At 45.3% G+C, this 19,318-nt stretch overlaps 1 protein-coding gene across 2 annotated transcripts; it reads left to right on the forward strand.

The window, feature by feature from the left end:
- Positions 1-1,619: 1,619 nt before the first annotated feature.
- Positions 1,620-19,011, forward strand: EFHC1 (EF-hand domain containing 1). 2 transcript variants are annotated; one of them, XM_064707123.1, is made up of 11 exons: positions 1,620-1,742; positions 6,680-6,901; positions 8,528-8,815; positions 10,518-10,667; positions 11,703-11,895; positions 12,127-12,347; positions 13,035-13,175; positions 14,338-14,551; positions 14,887-15,034; positions 15,840-16,041; positions 18,523-19,011. In XM_064707123.1, exons 1-11 carry the CDS (start codon positions 1,620-1,622, stop codon positions 18,646-18,648), a joined length of 2,028 nt encoding a protein of 675 aa, XP_064563193.1. In that variant the 3' UTR covers positions 18,649-19,011. The 2 variants fall into 2 exon arrangements, with proteins under 2 accessions (XP_064563193.1, XP_064563194.1); XM_064707124.1 differs by lacking the exon at positions 6,680-6,901 and having other exon boundaries at positions 1,638-1,742.
- Positions 19,012-19,318: the final 307 nt, after the last annotated feature.

Raw genomic sequence — 19,318 nt, forward strand, 5'->3', positions numbered from 1 at the left:
TGGAAAATCAGAGCAAGGGCTTGATCAGGGTCCTGCTCCTAAGTCCAGTCAGCCATCACACCAGCAGCTTTGCCATCTTCCAGATTCAGCTCTTCTAGCCCTTCTAGCTTGGCCTTCAGTTCATTATTTTCCTTTCTAAGCTCATCAGCCTCATTCTTTATCTCCCACCGTCTGGCTTCTTTCTCTCTCCCACACCGTGCTCAGACAGACAGTCTGGCTGCAATTCTCCCCGCTTAACTTCTGCTTACAAAGCCCTCGGATCTGCCGCCTGCCCTTGAATCGCAGCCTGGCTTGACTGGTGTAGTGGTGATAAAGAGAACAAAGCAAAAATGCACAAAAAACTTCTTTTTCATGGAATGCTAGAAGGTTTGGGTTGGAAGGGACATTCAGGATCCTCTCGTTCCAACCTTCTTGCCATGAGCAGGGACACCTTCCACTAGACCAGGTTTTTCCCAAATCCTGTCTAACCTGGCCCTGAATGCTTCCAGGGATGAGGAATCAACGTTTTTTGGAGAATCCACAACTTGTACAGGCAACAAATAACTTCTGTTTTCCAAGGTGATGGATTTAGCTGTTTTCTCTCTTGCATTTGGGAGTGACTTTTGCACAGCAGTCCAGATGCCACCACCTGTTTGGGAGGCCAAGATGTTTTATTGTGAGGGAGTTATGAGGGGCCACGAGGGAGCCATGAGGGGACTCTGGCTCCCTCATGACACAGCCATGAGGGCTGTGAGGGGTGTGAAAAATGCCAATCACTTGTTTTGAAAATTTAAAAAATTTAATAGTAATAAAATGGTTATAAAAATAGTAATACAATTAGAGTAATAATAATTTGGACAATTTGAATTAGGACAATATGAGACAATAGAGACAAAGAGTTACAGTACCTTTTTCCGGGCAGCACGAGCCCGAAAAAGGACACAGGTTAACAAAGGATTAACCCTTAAAAACAACAGCCTGTTGCATATTCGTACACTTCATACATGATGCATAAATTCCATTCAAACACAGGTTTCTGTCTGGTCATCCTCAGCTTCTTCCTCTGAATCCTAACAGCGCCTTCGAGGCGGGAAGAAGTTCATTTCTTCTGATAAGAGGGCAATAAATTATTTTTCTCTGAAAGATTTAGGTGTCTTGTGGCTGCTATCTTGCTGCAAGTCTTTTCTTTAAAAAAAAAGTATCCTACATAAAATAGTTTCTATTTTAACATTTTTTATAACCTAAAACTATATTTAACACACTACTTAAGAGAATTAATACAGCATTACTTTCTAACACAACACATATAATATTCATTTTAATATTTGCGAAAAGGCAGTCATAAAATATGCAATTTTCACAGGGGAAAATCCCAAATAAAACAGGATTAACACTTTTCATGTATTTTTTTCCACGCTGTGGGGCCGCACTCCCCTCACGGGGGTGGGGGAGGCGGTTCGGCCCCTCAGAGCCGTCCCCGCTGCCACGGTAACCGCGCGCCCCGCGGCTCTCAGTGCGCATGCGCAGAGAAAGCCAGCGAGAGGCGCGAAGGGCCCCGCGCACGCGCACTGAGCGTGCGGGGGGTTGCCGTGGAGACGCGTCGGGCAGGCCGGGCCCGCAGCGCCGCCGCCGCCGCCGCCATGAGCTCGGGGCCGGAGCCGGGGCCGGGGCCGGGGATGCGGCCGGGTATGGGCACAGGGCCCCCGATCGTGCCCGAGCCGGGGCTGCCCTTCCTCCCCGGCTGCGCCATCAAGGACCCCACGGTGAGCGCGCCTGCCCACTGTACCCCCTTCCCACGGGAGGCCCCCCCGGGGCAAGGTGGGCCGGCCTGGAGGGTGCCCCCTGAGGGGTGACCTCAGAACGGGTCCCGCACCCGCTTCAGGTGGTACCTGGTGTCCCCTGGAGACACTCTCTGGGAATCTGGTACTCCCTCCACGGGAGTCTTGGGACCCCTAAACTCAACAGTATTCATGGAATTGTGAAATGGTTTGGGTTAGAAGACCTTAAAGCTCATCCCATTCCACTCCCTGCCATGGGCAGGGACACCTCCCACTATCCCACGTTGTTCTAAGTCCCATCCAGCCTGGCCTTGAGCACTTCCAGGGATGCAGGAGCAGCTACAGCTTCTCTGGGCACCCTGTGCCAGGGACTTGCCATCCTCACAGGGAACAACTCCTTTTCAGTATCCCACCCAACCCTGCCCTCTGGCAGTGGGAAGCCACTGCCCCTTGTCCTGTCTCTCCATCCCTTGTCCCAAGTCCCTCTCCAGCTCTCCTGGAGTTCCTTTAGGCACCAAAAGAGGTTCTAAGGTGTCCCTGGATCCTTCTCTTCTCCATGTGAACACCCCCAGCTCTCCCAGCCTGGCTCCAGCCCTTGGAGCATCTCCATTATTTCCTCTGGACTCCCTCCAACAGGTCGCTGCATTTGTTGTGTTTTGGGCTCCCAAGCTGGATGCAGCACTGCAGGTGTGGTTTCACAAGAGCAGAGTATAGGGGGAGACAGTTTCTTCAGGGAACATGAACCAAGGGAACCTGCTGTTTCCTCAGATCAGATGTAATTCCCTGCCAGACCAGGGGCCTGGTACATCCTGTATTCACCAAATATCCCCCAGACAACTTGGTGTCCTTTGAACCCATGTCCTGGGAACCTCAAACTCACCAGAACCTGGACATGACCTTCAGAGTATCCCCAAAGAACCTGGTGCTCTGTGAACTCATTTGATGCTCCCCAGAATATTTAATATCCACTAAACTCTGCCCCAGGGACTTGGTGTTTCCCAAACACCTGCTGGACTCACTTCTGAGGGATCTGAACCCTCTGTACCCACCTGGTATCTCCTGATCCCACCCACAGCAGACCTGGTACTCCCATAATTCTTCCACTGCTATTGAACATGGCAATCTGTTCCCAAGGGACCAAGTATCCCTGAACTAACCTTCAAGGGGACTTGGTACTTTTAATCTTCTCCCCAAGGAATCCATTGCATCATGTTCCCATCTTATAACCCTGAATTTGTCCTGATAGCTTTGGAGAGTGACACACACACTCCACCTCCCCCTCATTTGTGAGCCTCATTTGAAATTCCAAAAGCTGTTTCCATAACTGCAGAACTCCTGTCTGCAAACTCACCCCTTTGGATATTCAGTTCCCCTGAATCCATCCAATAATTCCTCCACAGTTCATAAAATATGCCAGGGGAAATCCCCAAATCACTTTATAGTCCTGAAACCCAATTCCCTCAGGAAAGCTGCTGTTTCTTTGAACCATCTGAGTTTTCCCAAAGCAAAGTCCTCTGAACTGATACTGATACTGTCCTGAACCAAGTTCCTTAAATTCACCTGATACCTCCTCTCCTGGATATACCCAGGAGAATCAATATTGATCAAACCTTGACCATTCCTCCACATAAATTAATCCCCCAAATCATCCCATTATAATTTTTTTTCCTGGACATAATTTATCTATTACATATCTATTTTCCTGGACATAATTTATCATAGGTACATCTTGAAGTCACCAATCTCATTGGCAATCAACACCTTCCTGATACCTCTTCCTCCAAAGCTCTGTTACTTCCAAAACTGCTCTCTTGGTGTTGCTTGGAGAGCTGAATCCTTGACAGTGCAGGTCTGGAACCTGATAACCTGATGAGAGAGCTGGTATCCCACCACAGAACTGGTGTCATCACAGCTTCCAGGACCATCCCCAGGAAGTGTCACATTCTCAGCTGTTTCCCGGTTCCCTGGAAGAAGCAATCTCATCCCCATCCTCCTCCTCATCCTCTGCATCTGATACCTAAATGAGGAACAACTTCTGCTTTTCCCCATCCAATGGTCCAGGCCCTAAGGACCTGATATCCCCAAATCCTCCCAACATCCTCTTGAAGAAGTGGTTCTACAGAGAAATGATGCTTCCATTTATTTCTCTGATTTACTAAACAATTCCCCCAAAAAGTCAAAAGGGGGGTTGTTTCATGCCTGGTTTGGGCTCACCAGGAATTTACAGCCTTCCTGGAGAGCATCTTTAACAGAAAACATTCCTGGCTGCATTCAGCTTTTTATATGAAAATTTATTGTCACAGAATCATGGAATGGTTTGAGTTGGAAGGGATCTTAAATGTCATCTAGTTCCAACCTTCTGCCATGGGCAGGGACATCTTCCACAAACCAGATTGCTCCAAGCCCATCCAGCCTGGCCTAAAATCAGTGACAACTGAGTCCTCCAATAGTAAATAGAGTAAATTGCTCATAACAAATCCAACAATAAAGGTTATCTCAGAATCATCATCAGATAATAATATTTCCTTGAAATAATTTATATCATCTTGGAAATCTGCAGTTTTCCAGTCCATAAAACTGACATCACAATATTTGGTTTCCAAGTGAATGTTGAGAAGTTCTGAAGAAAACAACTGTGCTCAAGTCAAGTGTTGTTACTGCTTAGTGCTCACAGGACAGGGAAACAGACACTGGGAGAGGGAATGGTGTTTGTGTGAAGTGTTACAGACTTGGCAAAAAGAAAGACTTAATTCAGTGGAATTTCTTCAGATAAACACTGCCAGCAACTGAGATTAGGAGTTTACATTCTGGGTTTTCCCTTTTAAATTTTCATTAGTCACCTAATCCTGGAAGATGTTATCTGGCATACAGGCTCACTTTGGGAGAGCTTATCCACTCAGGAGCCTTAGGAACCAATGAGGTGCTTTCTGTAGGCAAATGTGGGCTCTTAAAAGCCTGCACACTTCTGACAAACACTGATATTGCTCAAATTAAAGACAAACTTCCTGGTTTTCCTTGAATATTTTTCCCCACAACATTCCCTTGGTGTTTATTTAACAGAAGGAAGTGGCAGTCCTGTGGATGTTCTGCTAAAATGTCTTCAGACAAATCTTGTTTTCACCTGTTTTCCTCACTGCTCTCTCCATTGCAAGATCTATAGTAGCAGTTTAAAGGGAAAACAGGGAATTATGTGGAATTCAAGTGGGGCCTTGAAGGGATAAATAAGATTAGAGGCTTAACCATGAGGAGCAAGAGAGGGAGTGCAGTTTGCATGCCTGAGGTTGGACTGACTGCAAGCCTGGGGCTGGAAAAGGAGCTGGAGCTTGTTCTCTCAGCACTAGAAATGCTTACAACTCTGTTTTACTTGGCAAAAGTCAAGAGATTTTATTATCAGGGACTCATAATTTCCCCTGCTTTCTTTGGAGCTGTAAGTGCTGAAAGCCCAGTGGGACCAGGCAGGTTCCTGCAGTGCAGGTGAGGTGCCACGTGTGATGGAGTGTGCAGCAAGTGGGACAGTTTGGTGTCACTCAGTGTGATCCTGCTCTTCAGTGGTGAAGAACAAGAGTGGCTGGCAGAGATCAGGTCCTGTGCACAACTCTGGTTGAATTCAGCCCCGGGAGAAGGACTTGGGGCTGCTGATGGATGAGAGGCTGGGAGCCAGAAACCCCCACAATGTGCTGGGGTGATCCCCCTGTGGGGAGCAGGGGATGGGACAATTCTGCCCCTCTCAGGTGAGACTCCACCTGCAGAGCTGCCTCCAGATCTGGGGTCCTCAGCATAAACAGGACATGGAGCTGCTGGAGCAAATCCAGAGGAGGCCACAGAGATGTTCCAAGGGCTGGAGCCCCTCTGCTCTCAAGGCTGGGAGAGCTGGGGATGTTCTCCTGGAGAAAGATCCAAGGAGATCTCAGAGCCCCTCTGCTCTGGAGCCGGGCTGGGAGAGCTGGGGGTGCTCACCTGGAGAAGAGAAGGCTCCAGAGAGAGCTCAGAGCCCCTTCCAGTACCTAAAGGGGCTTCATGAAAGATGGGACAAACTTTTTAGCAGGGCCTGTAGCAGCAGGACAAGGAATGATGGTTTTAAACTCTAAGAGGCTTAATTGAGATTAGATACAAGGAGGAAGTTTTTTACAAAGAGGGTGGTGAGATATTGGCACGGGTTGCCCAGAGAAACTGTGGTTGTTTCATCACTGCAAGTGTCCAAGTCCAGGTTGGATGGGGCTTGGAGCAACCAGGGATAGTGGAAGGTGTCCCTGCCCAAGGACACCTCCCACTGGATAATCTTTAATGTCCCTTCCATCCCAGGCTGTTCTATCAGTCTACAACTATGTAGAGAGGTGATAAAACAACTAATGTGCAATTTCATAATTGCAGTTTTGTGAGCATGGCATGCCTTGATTTAACCCAGCAAAGAAAATCCTGTATTATGCCCAGGGGAGGGTTAAGAAAATAAATAACAATGAAATACAGAGAGGGTGCACAAGAGTGAAGGGAGCACCATAAGGCAGTAACTGAGGTCCCATGGTGCTCTGTACTGCTGACAAATAGGGTAGGGAACAAAGAGCTGGTGAGATAAATGCCAGGGCAGATAAAGTGCTGACACACTGTTCTAGGCACTGACTATGGTGGCAGTCAGGAAATTCAGTGATTTAAGTTCTTCCAGAGCCTGTGGCAGTGCAAGGATCTGAGTTCACTCTTGTGCCTTGTACATCCACCACTCCCTGGTTTTTTCCACTGTTTTTTTCCCTAAGTACAAAATCTGATTTTAAATAACTGCTGCAGTAGTTTATAATAAAATGCTGGGGATGTGTGTGGGGTGAGACATTCTTGATAATGCACTTGCTTACTGGGGTTTTTTTGTGCTTCCAGTAGCTATATCTGCTAAATTCATGCAGTATTTTGATAGCTGGATTTCCTTCCAACAGAAAACATCTTTTCATCGGTGCCAGACAATGGACTTCAAAAATGGATATGCCTTTTTCCGGCTGCCAAGAGAGGGGGTTGGTGGGGAAACACTCTTTGCAAATCAGCTCTCTCAAGATGAATTAGATGATTTATGCACCAAGGGAGCCACACTGACCTATGGGCAAGTCAAGAGGCCTGCACCTTCCCGCTTCACTCCAGCATTCGTGGCTTATGACAAAAAGGTATAAAGAAGCTGATTCCAGGAATATCACTGGCCAAATTCGGAGACATAAACAGTCAGCTCCAGGGTTCATGGGACTGCATGCAGCAGTTTTCAGATGCCAGAGCCCTTAGTCAGAGACAGCTGAATCCCAGACTGAAAGAGGCTTTCTTTGCTCGGGAGGAGGATTATAATACGTAAACGATGTAAGACATTCCCTGCAAGTTACGCTTGAGCATTTCCAGCAGATGTTGGAAAAGAGGTTTGATTAGCTCTGGAAAGCTCCAGCTTGAAAGTATTGCTCTGTAAGCCACAGCCTGGAGTTCTGTGTTTCCAAAACTATCTTGAGGTTGTAACTGAGCTTTAACTGGAAAAGTCAGTCTGCAGTGGGAGCCCTGGTAGCCAGTTTGACTGTGGTCTGTCTATTGGTGCTTGTGTTGTCACCACAGTGTGTCACAACCTGAACTGCTCCATTAGTGCTTCCCATGTTACATCTTGGTCATCCTAGCAGACTGGGTGCTGGCTCTGTGTCTGCTTGGAGCAGCCCTGAGCTGACCCTTGGTTTTCAGTGTGCCAATGGCCCAAGCTGCAACCCGCAGCCGTGCACGGAGCAGCTGCTGCAGTGGGAGCTGCAGGGCTCGGGAGCTCAGCACGTGCAGGCTCCACACGCTGGCAGCCCTGCCAGAGCAATGTGCAGCCAGCCAGCCCTCAGCCTGGCTGTGGCACAAGCTGGGGAACAGATGTGCTCTGTTAATTGCTGAGGCTGTTCCTTCAGAGCAATGTAAATGTTGCTGGTTAATCTGTCAGATCCTTCTCTGCCCATTCCTTCAAGCCACAGGAGCAGCAGGGGCCTCAGTGCTGCTGGGGATGTCGCAATCCCTTGTGGGACACTTTGCTGACTGAGAGGAACTTGCTGGCTTTATCATCTCTTAATTATCCACGCCTCTGGGCTGGTGTAGGCTGGGTATGCAAGGCATGATTGGCCACCTGCACCTTCTTAAGGGCATTGAATAGTCTTGGAGGGAATATTCCTCCTGCTTCTGCCAAGCAGAGAGACTGGCTGATTAGTTTCCTTGTTTCCCCAGCACAAATCAGTTTTTGCTGTCAGTGCTGAATAGATGTGACTTCAGATCATGGAAAGGGACCTTAAAGATCATCTTGTTCCAGCCTCCCTGCCATGGGTAGGGACACCTTCTGCTATCCCAGGTTGCTCAGAGCCTGGCCTTAAAATGATGACCCCTTTCAGATGTGGTTGAACTCTTTACTAAAATCTGTGGATAACTTCCCTAAATCAGGGCTGTAAAGCTGACAAATAAAAAGCTGTGTGTCAGGAAAGTAGATTACTGTCAGTAGCCAAGCACCTGGCAGTAGGTGAAACAGCAGGTGATCAAGAAGTAGGGAAAAAGCTGTATTTTTGTACTTGTCTCAGGCATACCAAAGTTGCAAAAGACACATCTTAATAAAAGCACTCCTGGTGCCTCTGCTGTCACAGATTAGGGCACAGTTGTCTCTGAAGACTTTTAGAATCTAATCCAGTAATTTTACACCACCAAAGCAAATTACAAATAAATTATTTGCCTTAATAGACTAATCATGGTGTTCAAATTGTTTCTTTCTCTCTCTCTTTGCTGTGTTGTGCCTTGGGCAGGTTTTGAAGTTCGATGCCTACTTCATGGAGGAAGTTGCTATCTCCCCAGAGGAGAATTACCGGATCCGCCAGGTGTGCATCTACTACTACCTGGAGGATGACAGCATGTGCATCATCGAGCCCAAGGTGAAGAACTCAGGTCTGGTCCAAGGCAAACTCATGAGGCGCCACCGAGTGCCCAAGAACGTGCACGGGGATTATTACCACTGGAAGGATCTGAACGTGGGCATCGACCTCACCATCTACGGCCGGACCTACCGCCTGGTCAACTGCGACTCCTTCACCAAGGTGTGTGCTGGGGAGAGCACTGACAGAAACACTCCCAGATCCTGGGAATGCAGGGGTTAAATTACCTCTTAGAGTCCAGCAGTTTGCAGCTGTAGCTTTTGTCATATGGGTGCTCACAGTCTTTCATTTTGCTTTTTGTGGAGATTTCTTTTTTCAGGCCAAAAGGAACTTCAGGGTATGACATCTGCTGAGGGCAAGTAAGGTGCTCAGGATTTTTGCCCCAGGACTGCTGGGAGTCCATCCTTTGTCCTCAGGACTTATCTTTACAATACAAATTTTAAGTACCTGTCTGGGTAGTTTAACTGCTTGGAGTCCAGGTGAAACATTGTGCATACATGAGAAGGAAATTAGTGATCCTGACTCTTTTCTGATTTAATATTCCTCTGTTAGGAACAGTGGAAAGGAATACAGGCAGTAACTCTGCACACATTCACAGCCAATTAATGATCCATGGGTTGAGAATCATGGTATGAACTGACCTTTCTAAGAAAGCTTACTCATTGCCTGTTTTTCTATTTCTGGCTATTTCTGTACCAGTAAATGAGATAATACAGATCCAATAACAAGAAATAAAAATTACCAGTATGCTGGTATCCTGCTAGGTTGTCCCCAGTAAAATCTCAGCCCTGGTCAGCTACTATTCTTCCAGGCCAGGAGTTAGACTGCTCCAGGGGCCATTCCCAATAGGTGAGTTACATGCAGTCGCCCTGTCCTGGAGGCTGGAAGAGTTTAGATCCAGGCTTTTCCTTGTCAGTTGGCCTCAGTGACTGGGAATGTTCCCAACATGTGTAATATATTGGTATAAATGTGGCTGTGGGGCCAGCTCTGCTGGAACTGGTGACTGTTCAAGTCAGTCCACATCAAATAAAGAGCTGGTCCTCATTAAATATTGATGAAAAACATGGAATGAGCTACATGGGTCCACACCTCAAGGCCAATAGTGTATTCATAATTTACTCACATCTTCCAGACCAGGAAATAGTGAGTCTGAAAGTGTGAACTTGCCTTGTGAGTCTCCTGGGGGATCTCACATTCCTGTGGGAGATGTTTGCATAGGTGCTTCCTGGGCTGAATGTTTTCATGGACCACTTTTCAAAGTGGGAACAAGTCCCTTGACTTCAGAGATTGTTTTGGGTGACTGATGCAAGTCCATGAGTACACCCCGGATTTTGTTCATGGTCCAAGGTAAGCAAAAAATCCCTTTATAAGCAAGCAGATTGGACTCTTTCTGTGGGAAAAGTATTGCTGAAAGATGGAATGAAGCTGCCACTGACACATATCCTCGTGCCTGAAGGGTCTTGATGTGCCTAGTGTGGGTCACACTAGCTTCTTCTATCTGACACAGCCCTAAATTATTACAAACTCAGGCTGACTACATCTGTGTTTATACAGCAATTTAATCTTTTCCATTTACATAAAAGAGTTGAACTGACAGCTATCTTCCATTTAAAGTCCTAAGGCCAAGGAAAACTGTGCTCAAGTGAAATCTGAGTTAGGATGTTCAGGACAGAACTGCTCTGATTAATTAAAGGGTAAGCAAAGATAAAAAGCAGCTTAAACAAATGTATTTGTCATCTGTTGTATTTTGCTGTTGCTGTAGAATTCTCTGTGAGGAGTGAACTTGCAGAATTCTGACCTCACTCTAGTCACCTCTTACCTTCAGAACTCCTGGCAGCACTAACACCTCAGATGACCTTCCTAGGTGTTCCTGGAGAGCCAAGGGATTGAAGTGAACCCTCCAGAGGAGCTGGTTTCAGATCCTTACACGGAGCAGCGTCAGATGCCTGTGCAAAAACGCATCACGCCCACAAGTCCCGACCCCTTCAGACAGTTCCTGGCCTATGATACAAAGGTGAGAGAGCTGGGGATTGCGCTAATTAGTGTATAATTACCCACACCACACTGGTGAGGGACCTCCAGTCCTGGTTCTGGGTCTGAAGATCTGGGTCCTTTGCTTTAGGAAAGGCAGTGAGGGTCTGAGTGTGTCCAGGGAAGGGGCTGAAGCACCAAGATTGGCTGAAGGAACTGGGAAAGGGGCTCAGCCTGGAGAAAAGGAGGCTCAGGGGGGTCCTTCAGGCTCTGCACAACTCCCTGACAGGAGGGGACAGCCAGGTGAGGGTCAGTATCTTCTCCCAAGCAACCAGAGAGAGGACTGGAAATGGCCTCAAGTTGTGCAAGGGGAGGTTTGGGTTGAATTAGGAAGGATTTCTTCACAGAAAGGGTGATTAGACATTGAAACAGACTTCCCAGGGAGGTGGTGGAGTCCACATCCCTGGAAATGTCCAAGGAATGACTGGAAATGTCACTCAGTGCTCTGGGAAGGGTGACAGGGTGGGGGTCAGTCGGAGGTTGGACTCAGTGATCTTCCAGCCTAAAAGATTCTGTTATTACAGTGAATATGTGCTATTGAAACCCAGGTCTTGTGAGAGTCTGCAATCTCACTTATTCTAAATTGTCTCAGTCTGCTGAACAGACTCCAGATTTGCTCCTTTCTTGGCTTTAGTGAGAAACAAAACCTTTTATGCTTTTTTCTGGGCTTTGTGCCTTGTAAACAGCTCCTCTTTGGATTGCAGAGCCTGTGCTCAATATCATCCATTACACTCTTGCTTTCTGTTGGGATGAGATAAGCCACCTGCCTCTGGAATTCAGCAGCCAGATGCACTTCTATTAGGAATGGTCTTGCTGCATCCACTCCTCTGCTCCCCCAAAGTTTCAGACAAACACAAATGCCCCTTGCTCTGACTAAATTCTCCCTATGTCTCTCCTCTCTCTTCAGGAGTTGAACCTTGTGGAATTCTTGAGCATCTCAATGTGATGAGTTTGATTTCTGTGGCACCAAAAGATGATTCTGATCCATGTTTGACTCCTTTCTTTTTCTCCACTCCAGGTGCTTCGCTTCTATGCCATATGGGATGACACTAACTGTGCCTTTGGTGATCACCATCCCTGCATCATCCATTACTTCTTGGCAGATGACACAGTGGAGGTTCGGGAAGTGCACAAGAGAAACGATGGGAGGGACCCGTTCCCGGTACTGATGAGACGCCAGCGCTTGCCCAAAATCTTTGTGGACAAGAACAGTAAGTTTATGTTGACACACACATCTGTGCTCCAATGTCATTATTTCTTGGTCAAAAAAAAGTTCTTCAAATTGTCACTAAATTCTTTATCTTTTGGGAAAAAGTGGCAGGACAGCAGTGCCAGCATCTCCCTGTAGCTATTTATACACCTTGCTTTTATATCCATTTTCACTAGGAAACATTAACCTCTCCCTGATTAATTCATTTTTCCTTCTGCTCCCTTGTCCTTAGAGAACTTCCCAAGCTGTGTGCTGGAGATCACTGACCATGAGGTACAAGAGTGGTTCTCACCCAAAGATTTTGCTATTGGCAAAACTGTCACCCTCCTTGGACGCACCTTCTTCATCTATGATTGTGACAAGTTCACCCAGGACTTCTATCGTGAAAAATATGGCATTACAGACTTCCAGCCAGTGGATGTAAATAAGAAACCACTTGAAAAGGTTCCACAGGTACTGCAATTTCTCATAAGAAGGGAGGAAAGGAAGCAGTTGGTGTAAGCTGTTATAGTAAAGTAGAGGTTCAGCTTAGTAAGAACCTGTAGAAAACAAGTTCAGCTTAAAGAAAAAAATAAACTTGAAAAAGACAAGGCAAGAATGATCATAATGGATATAAAAATGAAAGTCTGACTGTACTCATACTACTGAACTCTCCCTCACTCTTCAGAACAGTGTTGCCAAGTCCAAACTGCCTACTGGGGATAGTCACAGCCCTTGTTACCTCCCAAACTGAGCCCAGAAATTGTTTGGAGTTGTGCTTAGACCACAGGCATGATGGGAATTAGGTTACCAGTGTAACCATTTGATGTCTGAGCTCCTGTGCATGGGAAGGTTTAGTTCAAAGTAGATGATTTTAAGGTCCTTTTCAACCCAAACCATTCTATGGCTTTAATATAGCCATAACCTCTTAAATCAGAGAAATTACCTGGCTTTCTGAGTTTCAGATTTGCTTAATTCTCTTATATTTTCATTAAATACAACACATGGCCATCAACCATCTCTACTGGGTAGAATGTCACAGCTCTTCCTACCTGGTGGCAGAATATTCCCTTCCAAATCTGATGGGCTTTGCTAAGTCTTATAAACTTTGTCTTGTTCTTAGTTGCAGCTGTTTATGATTGATATCTCCTCTGCATGCAGGTAATTCCTCCCTACAATGGTTTTGGCATCCCTGAAGACTCTCTCCAGAACTGCCTTAGTCTGTTTCCAAAGCCTCCACGGAAAGATGTCATTAAGATGCTGGAGAATAATCTGAAGGTCCTGCGGTACCAGGTGGCCCTGGTAAGTGTTTTCCTTGGTGGAATAGTGCCAGGAGGATGGAAGGAGCAGCCTGCCCAGACAAGGCTGTTGGCAAACTCTCCTTTGTGCCAGTGGGAAAAGAGAGCTCTCCAAGCCAACAGGAGTGTCCCTGAGGGGATGCCATGGGGTTATTGTGTGCTTGCTGTGACAATCGACAGCTCAAAAAACTAGAAAAAAAAAAAATAAGGCCAAAAAGTACAAACCAAACCTGCTACAAACCCACAGCCATTTATGGAAAAACTCCCTCTGCCAGTGCTGCATGACAGATGGCCCTGGCTGAAGCAGCCTGCACTGGGCACTGTGCCTCTGCCTGCCTGCCACCACTGCCACCAGCCAGTTCTTGATGTCTCTGCTGCTGGCCCAGCCCCTGTCCTTCTCCAGGCTAGTCCTGGATGCAGCAGCCAGCAAGGAGCTGTCCTAGCAGAGCAGCCAATGCTGTGTAGAAGCTGGAAAATCCATGAGAATGGTGTTTTCCACCCATTGCAGCACTCCAGGCCCTGGCCTTTGTGCCAGCTTTGCAGCTGGTTTATGCAAGGAGCCTCTGGCACATCCAGCAGCAGCGATGGCATTTCCTGTGCTGCCTTGTGCCTGCCCTCTCCAAACACTCTGGTTTCTTTTCCCTATTGTGCAGGAGTTCCCTAAAGGTCACAGCTGAGGAGTTAAGATCCACTTAGCTTTAAGCTAAGCAAGTAAATCCACTGGTGTGTCAGGGGAGTGACTTCCTGTGACTAAGGACTGAAACAGCACCAGCCTCTCTCAGGCACTCAGCATAATGAAAAAATGTAATTTAAAACTGAATTTTACAGCCTCTCTGGGATGAATCATTCCATATAGGATAGAGAAAGGATTTCTCTCGGATTACTCAGGCTGTGGAAACACTGAATATATTTGGTAACTTCAACCCAGATTCTGCTTCAGTGGCTTGAATAAAACAAGTAGCCTTTGAAATTCAGATCCTGAGTGCTGTCTAGTGCTTTGTTATGCTATGTCAGCACATCAAATGCTTTGTTTAGTCAGCTGTGAAAAAAGTTCTGGGTGCTTATGAGTAACTAGGTACTCCTAAGCACCTCAGGCAGGGAAAACCTGGTTCAAATGTTCAAACCTGTTCAAATGCTCTATTCCAAACCTGCTACCTTTCCTGTAGGAATCACCAGTGCCTGAGGACAAAAATCGTCGTTTCATCCTCTCTTATTTCCTCGCCGATGACACAATCAGCATCTATGAACCCCCAGTCAGAAACTCTGGCATCACTGGGGGCAAATACTTAAGAAGGACAAAAGTTACCAAGCCAGGATCTACTCCAGAGAATCCCATATACTATGAGGCCTCTGACTTCACCATTGGTTCTACAATTGAAGGTAAAATCCAGCCTGGATTTATAATACTCTGCTCTGAAATTTCATTTATTGCATATCTCTTCCTTCACTTAAAAGATCTACTGCTTCTGGGTCTCCTCACATTTGAGTTTCCAGATTAGCAGCTGATGTACATTGATATAACTTTGTTACTGTCAATGTTTGAACCTTTCAATCAGTGAAATTATTCTTGCTTCAAGAAGTGAAACAAGTAGCAGAGCTGGCTCAAAGCAGAGCCCAGCCACGGGAGAGGAATCTTGCTCCCTCCTGTTAAAGTTAATTACTTTAACCCATGCTAAACCACAAGTTACACTACTTCTTTAATGTTCCTCCCCTAGTGTTTGGCCACAGGTTTATTATCACTGATGCTGATGAATATGTGCTTAATTATTTGGAGAGAAATGCACAGAGTTTCCCTGCAGCCACAGTGCAATCCATAAGGGATCATTTCCTCCCACGGAAGATGGTGGTGGAGACTACCAGCAGGTAGGCTACAAGGAATGGGGTGGGGGGGCTAAATAAGGCTGAGGGCATTCTCAGCAGCCTCCCTGGGCCCCAGCCTCCTGCTCTGCTGGTGGTTCTGATGCTCCAAGGGGCTGTTTGGGCACATCCAGAGGGTGTGAGGTGTGTACAGTAAAATATTGTGTCTGCTGCCAGCCCCAAAACCTCCTGGGACAGCTCTGGCTCAGCAGCACAGAGAGAAGTGGTCACAGCACTAAGGCTGAGTTCAAGAAGTGTTTGGACTTCCAGCCAAAATCACGGAAGCACAAAATGGCTTGGGTTGGAAGGACCTTAAAGATCAGCTCAGTCCAACCCCTGCCATGGCAGGGACATCTTCCACTATCCCAGTGTTGCTCCAAGCAACACTTCAACACTTTCAGTTTGTGAGGGGACATCATTTTCAGATGGTGGACACATTTTCCAAAAAAAGCATCACTTCACTATAACAGATACTGCCAACTTGAGCTGCTTGATGGTTGACGGCTCTGCAGGTGGTGGGGAGAGGCTTTTTTAGGGCATTTATTCCTTCTTTGCTTATCAGCCCATCAGAGCCTAGACCACATCCTCCTTTTAGCTGTCTGGACCCAGTTTCTGTGACCCAGTAATACTCTGTTATCTCAGAACATGGTTTGGAGGCAGTTATATCATGGCTCTGGTTGAAACTCAAGTGTCCCACAGTTTCTGACACTGTGGAGCATGCAGGGAAATGCTCTGTTTTTTACTCAAATGTCACAGTAAGGCTGCCAAAATGAGTTTTTACATGAAATCCTATTATTCTTTTCTTCTGCAGTGGCTTCCCCAAGAAGGAGCTGGATGATTTAATTGTGGAAGTTCAGAAAGAACTGAAACTCCAAGAGCCTTTCGACACCAGGCAGTTTCATGAGGCATTTTATCATTGTGACACAGAGGGCTCTGGCTTCCTGGACAAAACAAGATTTTTAACTCTTTGTGACAGGTTCAACGTGCCAACCAGCACCATTCTTCTTAAAAAGGTCAGATGGAAGGGGTGCTGTTCATGTGGAATTCCCCTTCTATGCTTCTTCCAAAAGATCTCTTCTAAAAACCAACCCTAACCAGCTATGCTCTGGCCTTCAAAGGGGAACAAATTCAAGAAAAGGGCAAGAGAGTCCCAGTCTAGAAAAACTCCTGAGCTGTTGGACTGAGCATGTGTGTTAGAGGAGATAATTGCTGTCCTCTAAGGAAAAGGGAAAAAATGTTATTCAGGTTGCCCCCCATGTTTGGCTGCACTGTGATGTGTGAAAATTCCTGCTGGTTCAGGTCTTGGATGAGTAAAGGATCATGACAGAGATCAGGAATCATAACAGGGATCAGGGATAGGCTCCTGCAGAGCTTGGTGTGTCTGTGATGGCTTAAGCACAGCTGAGATTGAGTAGACACTGAGGTGTTCAAGGAATGTGCCTTAGGAAAGCTTAGAGACATTCTGGATTCAACAGCAACTGAACTGAAGGTCTAAGAACTAAGTACTTTCCAAAACAATATTAATAACTATAATATACAAAATTAATATATATTAACATATCAATATATTAATATAATAATAAAGTATATAATATATAATAAATATATAATATAATATAGAATTATAATATAATGCATAATAATATAATGATTAGTTATTATTATTTCTGTTATTAAATGTATTTTATAATCATAGTTGTTATTAACTTATAATTATAGTTGTTATTAAAATTACAATAAATAATAATATTATTATAATATATAACAGTATATAATATAATATAATATAATATAATATAATATAATATAATATAATATAATATAATATAATATAATATAATATAATATAATATAATTTTTAAAATATAATAATATTAATAATAATTCGTATATATGTAATACATAATGTGTAGTAAATATATAATATATAATATAGCAATGAATAATAATAATAACAATAACAATAATGGTTATTATTATTATTATTATTATTACTATTACTATTATTATTATTATTCATGACATCCTGGTTAACACTTGCTGGGCACTATAAGCAACAAGCAGCACATGGAGATCACAGTCTTTGCACAGTCTGCAAAGCAATAAAATGTGAGGGAAACTGAGGGAAAAATTCCTGCAGTGAGGATGGAGGAGGAATCTGACTGGCAAGGATGTTTCCTCAGCATCATTGATAGGCAGTAGATTAGTGGCCAATAAAGGGGGATTCAGACTTTAGAAGAATCTGGAAACCAGAGGGAGTTATTTCCCCTGCTAAAATAAAAACTTTTCTAAAGAAGTCCACTGTGAGCATCACAGGCATGGTTAGAAAGGTGCATGGGCAGAGGATTTGTGTCTCTGAATGCAGGATAAATGAAGGCCCTGACAAACACCCAGGGCTTTGCTGTATCAGAGTTCCTCAGAGCTCACTCTGCCCTGAGGAATTTACAGTGGGCTGACAATCCCTGCTCCACTCTGAGAGTGGGAGAGAATATTCTCAAAATTATGTGGAGAACCTGTGACAATTGAAGCTAAACTCCCATGTTTGAGCCCCACTCTAGGACCTATGCACTAAAAACATCCATCTCCTCTCCTGAAATCTTAATCCCAGTGTTCCCAGAGCCCAGGGCAATGTGGCAGGGCTATAAATTAAACATAGACAGAGTTCAGCGCCTGGAGAGGAGCACAGCTGTCAGTCACAGAAGCAAAGCCCAGAGAATCTGTCTCCAGGCGACAAGGGAAGAGGAATCCTTTCAAGGAATTGTGATATTAGACCTTTTCCATCTTGCTGGGTGTCAGAAGGAGATTAGTTATGCAATTAAAGAAACAAAAGCCTTCTTTCTTCCCCTGGAGCACACAAAGGCTGTGGCTCTGTAACACAATGCAGGGTCAGGCACGGACACCAGAACTGGCTCATTAGTGGGGCTGTCACCAAGCTCAATTATCTGTGTCTCCCCTTTATGCCATGTGCACACACCGAAGTGACACTAGGGAACAGTGACTGTTCACATACATTGCCTTCACCCCACTTTTGGCAGGGATTTCTGCAAGATTTTCTGTGGCCCATCTCAGTCTGTGGCCATGCTTTGTATTTTTGTGGCTCTCTTGCCACTCTGGTGAGGCCCAGAAATCAGGATTAAACTCCAACACTTTAACTTTTTCTCCTTGCATAGATTAGTGTCATTTATAGGCATTCAAAGTTGGACTTGAACTTTTAGATCATGAAGTCCAACCTTTAGATCATCAAGTTCAATCCTTAAATGGTTGGACTTGATGATCTAAAGGTTGGGCTCAATGATCTTGTAGGTCTTTTCAATCCTCAGTGGTTCTATGATTCCAAGTTTACCTGTGATTCAGGATTACCAGGATGGGGATTACCACATGGGGGAATGACATCTCCTGCTCAAGAACTCTGGGGAGTTTCCCTTAAAAACAACCCCAATTTTGCAGCTTTTTCCAACTCTTTATGGTGTGTGCTGTGTGTTTTGTCCCTACAGCTGATTGACTACTGTTCCTGTGATGAAGACAAGGTAAACTACCGTGACTTCCTTCGAGCCTTCCCTAGTGATCTCTTCCCAGAAGCTGAAGGACAGGGTCAGCAGTTGAATTCTCAGCTGACTTGAATATATTGTACTTCAAAAAGGATGTTCTGGTTTTCCCCCTTGCTTCACTCTCCACCTCCCCCTTTTACAGACCCAGCTGATTCCACCTTCATGTTAACTTTTCCTTCCTAACCTTTCCCTGTCCTTTTAGCTACTCCTAAACTCAAACCCCACAACTGCTGGATGTTGAAATGAAACTTATAGGAGAGAAAAAAGTAATTCTGAGAACCAAAGTCAGGTTCTGTTGTTTCCTCAACCTTTTAGTGCAGTACTTTAGAGAGCTAAAGCTCTCTGAAACCTGGAGTGAAAACCACTCCAGGTTCCTCTCAAAGGGGCCTTTCACCTCCAAGTAGTGAAGACTGCCAGTTTGTTATTAAAATTGCAATAAAACTGCAGTTGATATAAACGTGTCCAAAAGTCTGTTTTAAATAGAATGGCTGGAATAGCTAAGGGCTAAAATAAAAGTGAGGGGGGAAACTCACAAATTGTCATTGTGGGTCTACTCAAAGTAGGGTAGTGATGGTGAGTTTAGTTATCTGGAGGTAACAAGGGTATGGACACAAATCTGCTGACAGCAGCTCTGCATTTTTCAACAAGAAGTTGGGAGAATGGTTTTAGGACTGAGATCCCATCTAAATCCACCTTACCCACCTGTCATCTCACCAGACAGGTCTCCAAGGTGAAGGGAGCA

Source organism: Zonotrichia leucophrys, chromosome 3, assembly GCF_028769735.1.
Source record: "Zonotrichia leucophrys gambelii isolate GWCS_2022_RI chromosome 3, RI_Zleu_2.0, whole genome shotgun sequence".
Classification (NCBI taxonomy): Eukaryota; Metazoa; Chordata; class Aves; order Passeriformes; family Passerellidae; genus Zonotrichia; species Zonotrichia leucophrys.

Excerpts from the sequence above, each read along its gene's own strand:
- EFHC1 (XM_064707123.1), top strand. The coding sequence starts at position 1,620 with ATGAGCTCGGGGCCGGAGCCGGGGCCGGGGCCGGGGATGCGGCCGGGT. Across the intron at positions 10,668-11,702 it reads TCCTGGCCTATGATACAAAG|GTGCTTCGCTTCTATGCCAT; the intron begins GTGAGAGAGCTG and ends TCTCCACTCCAG. Across the intron at positions 13,176-14,337 it reads TGCGGTACCAGGTGGCCCTG|GAATCACCAGTGCCTGAGGA; the intron begins GTAAGTGTTTTC and ends CCTTTCCTGTAG.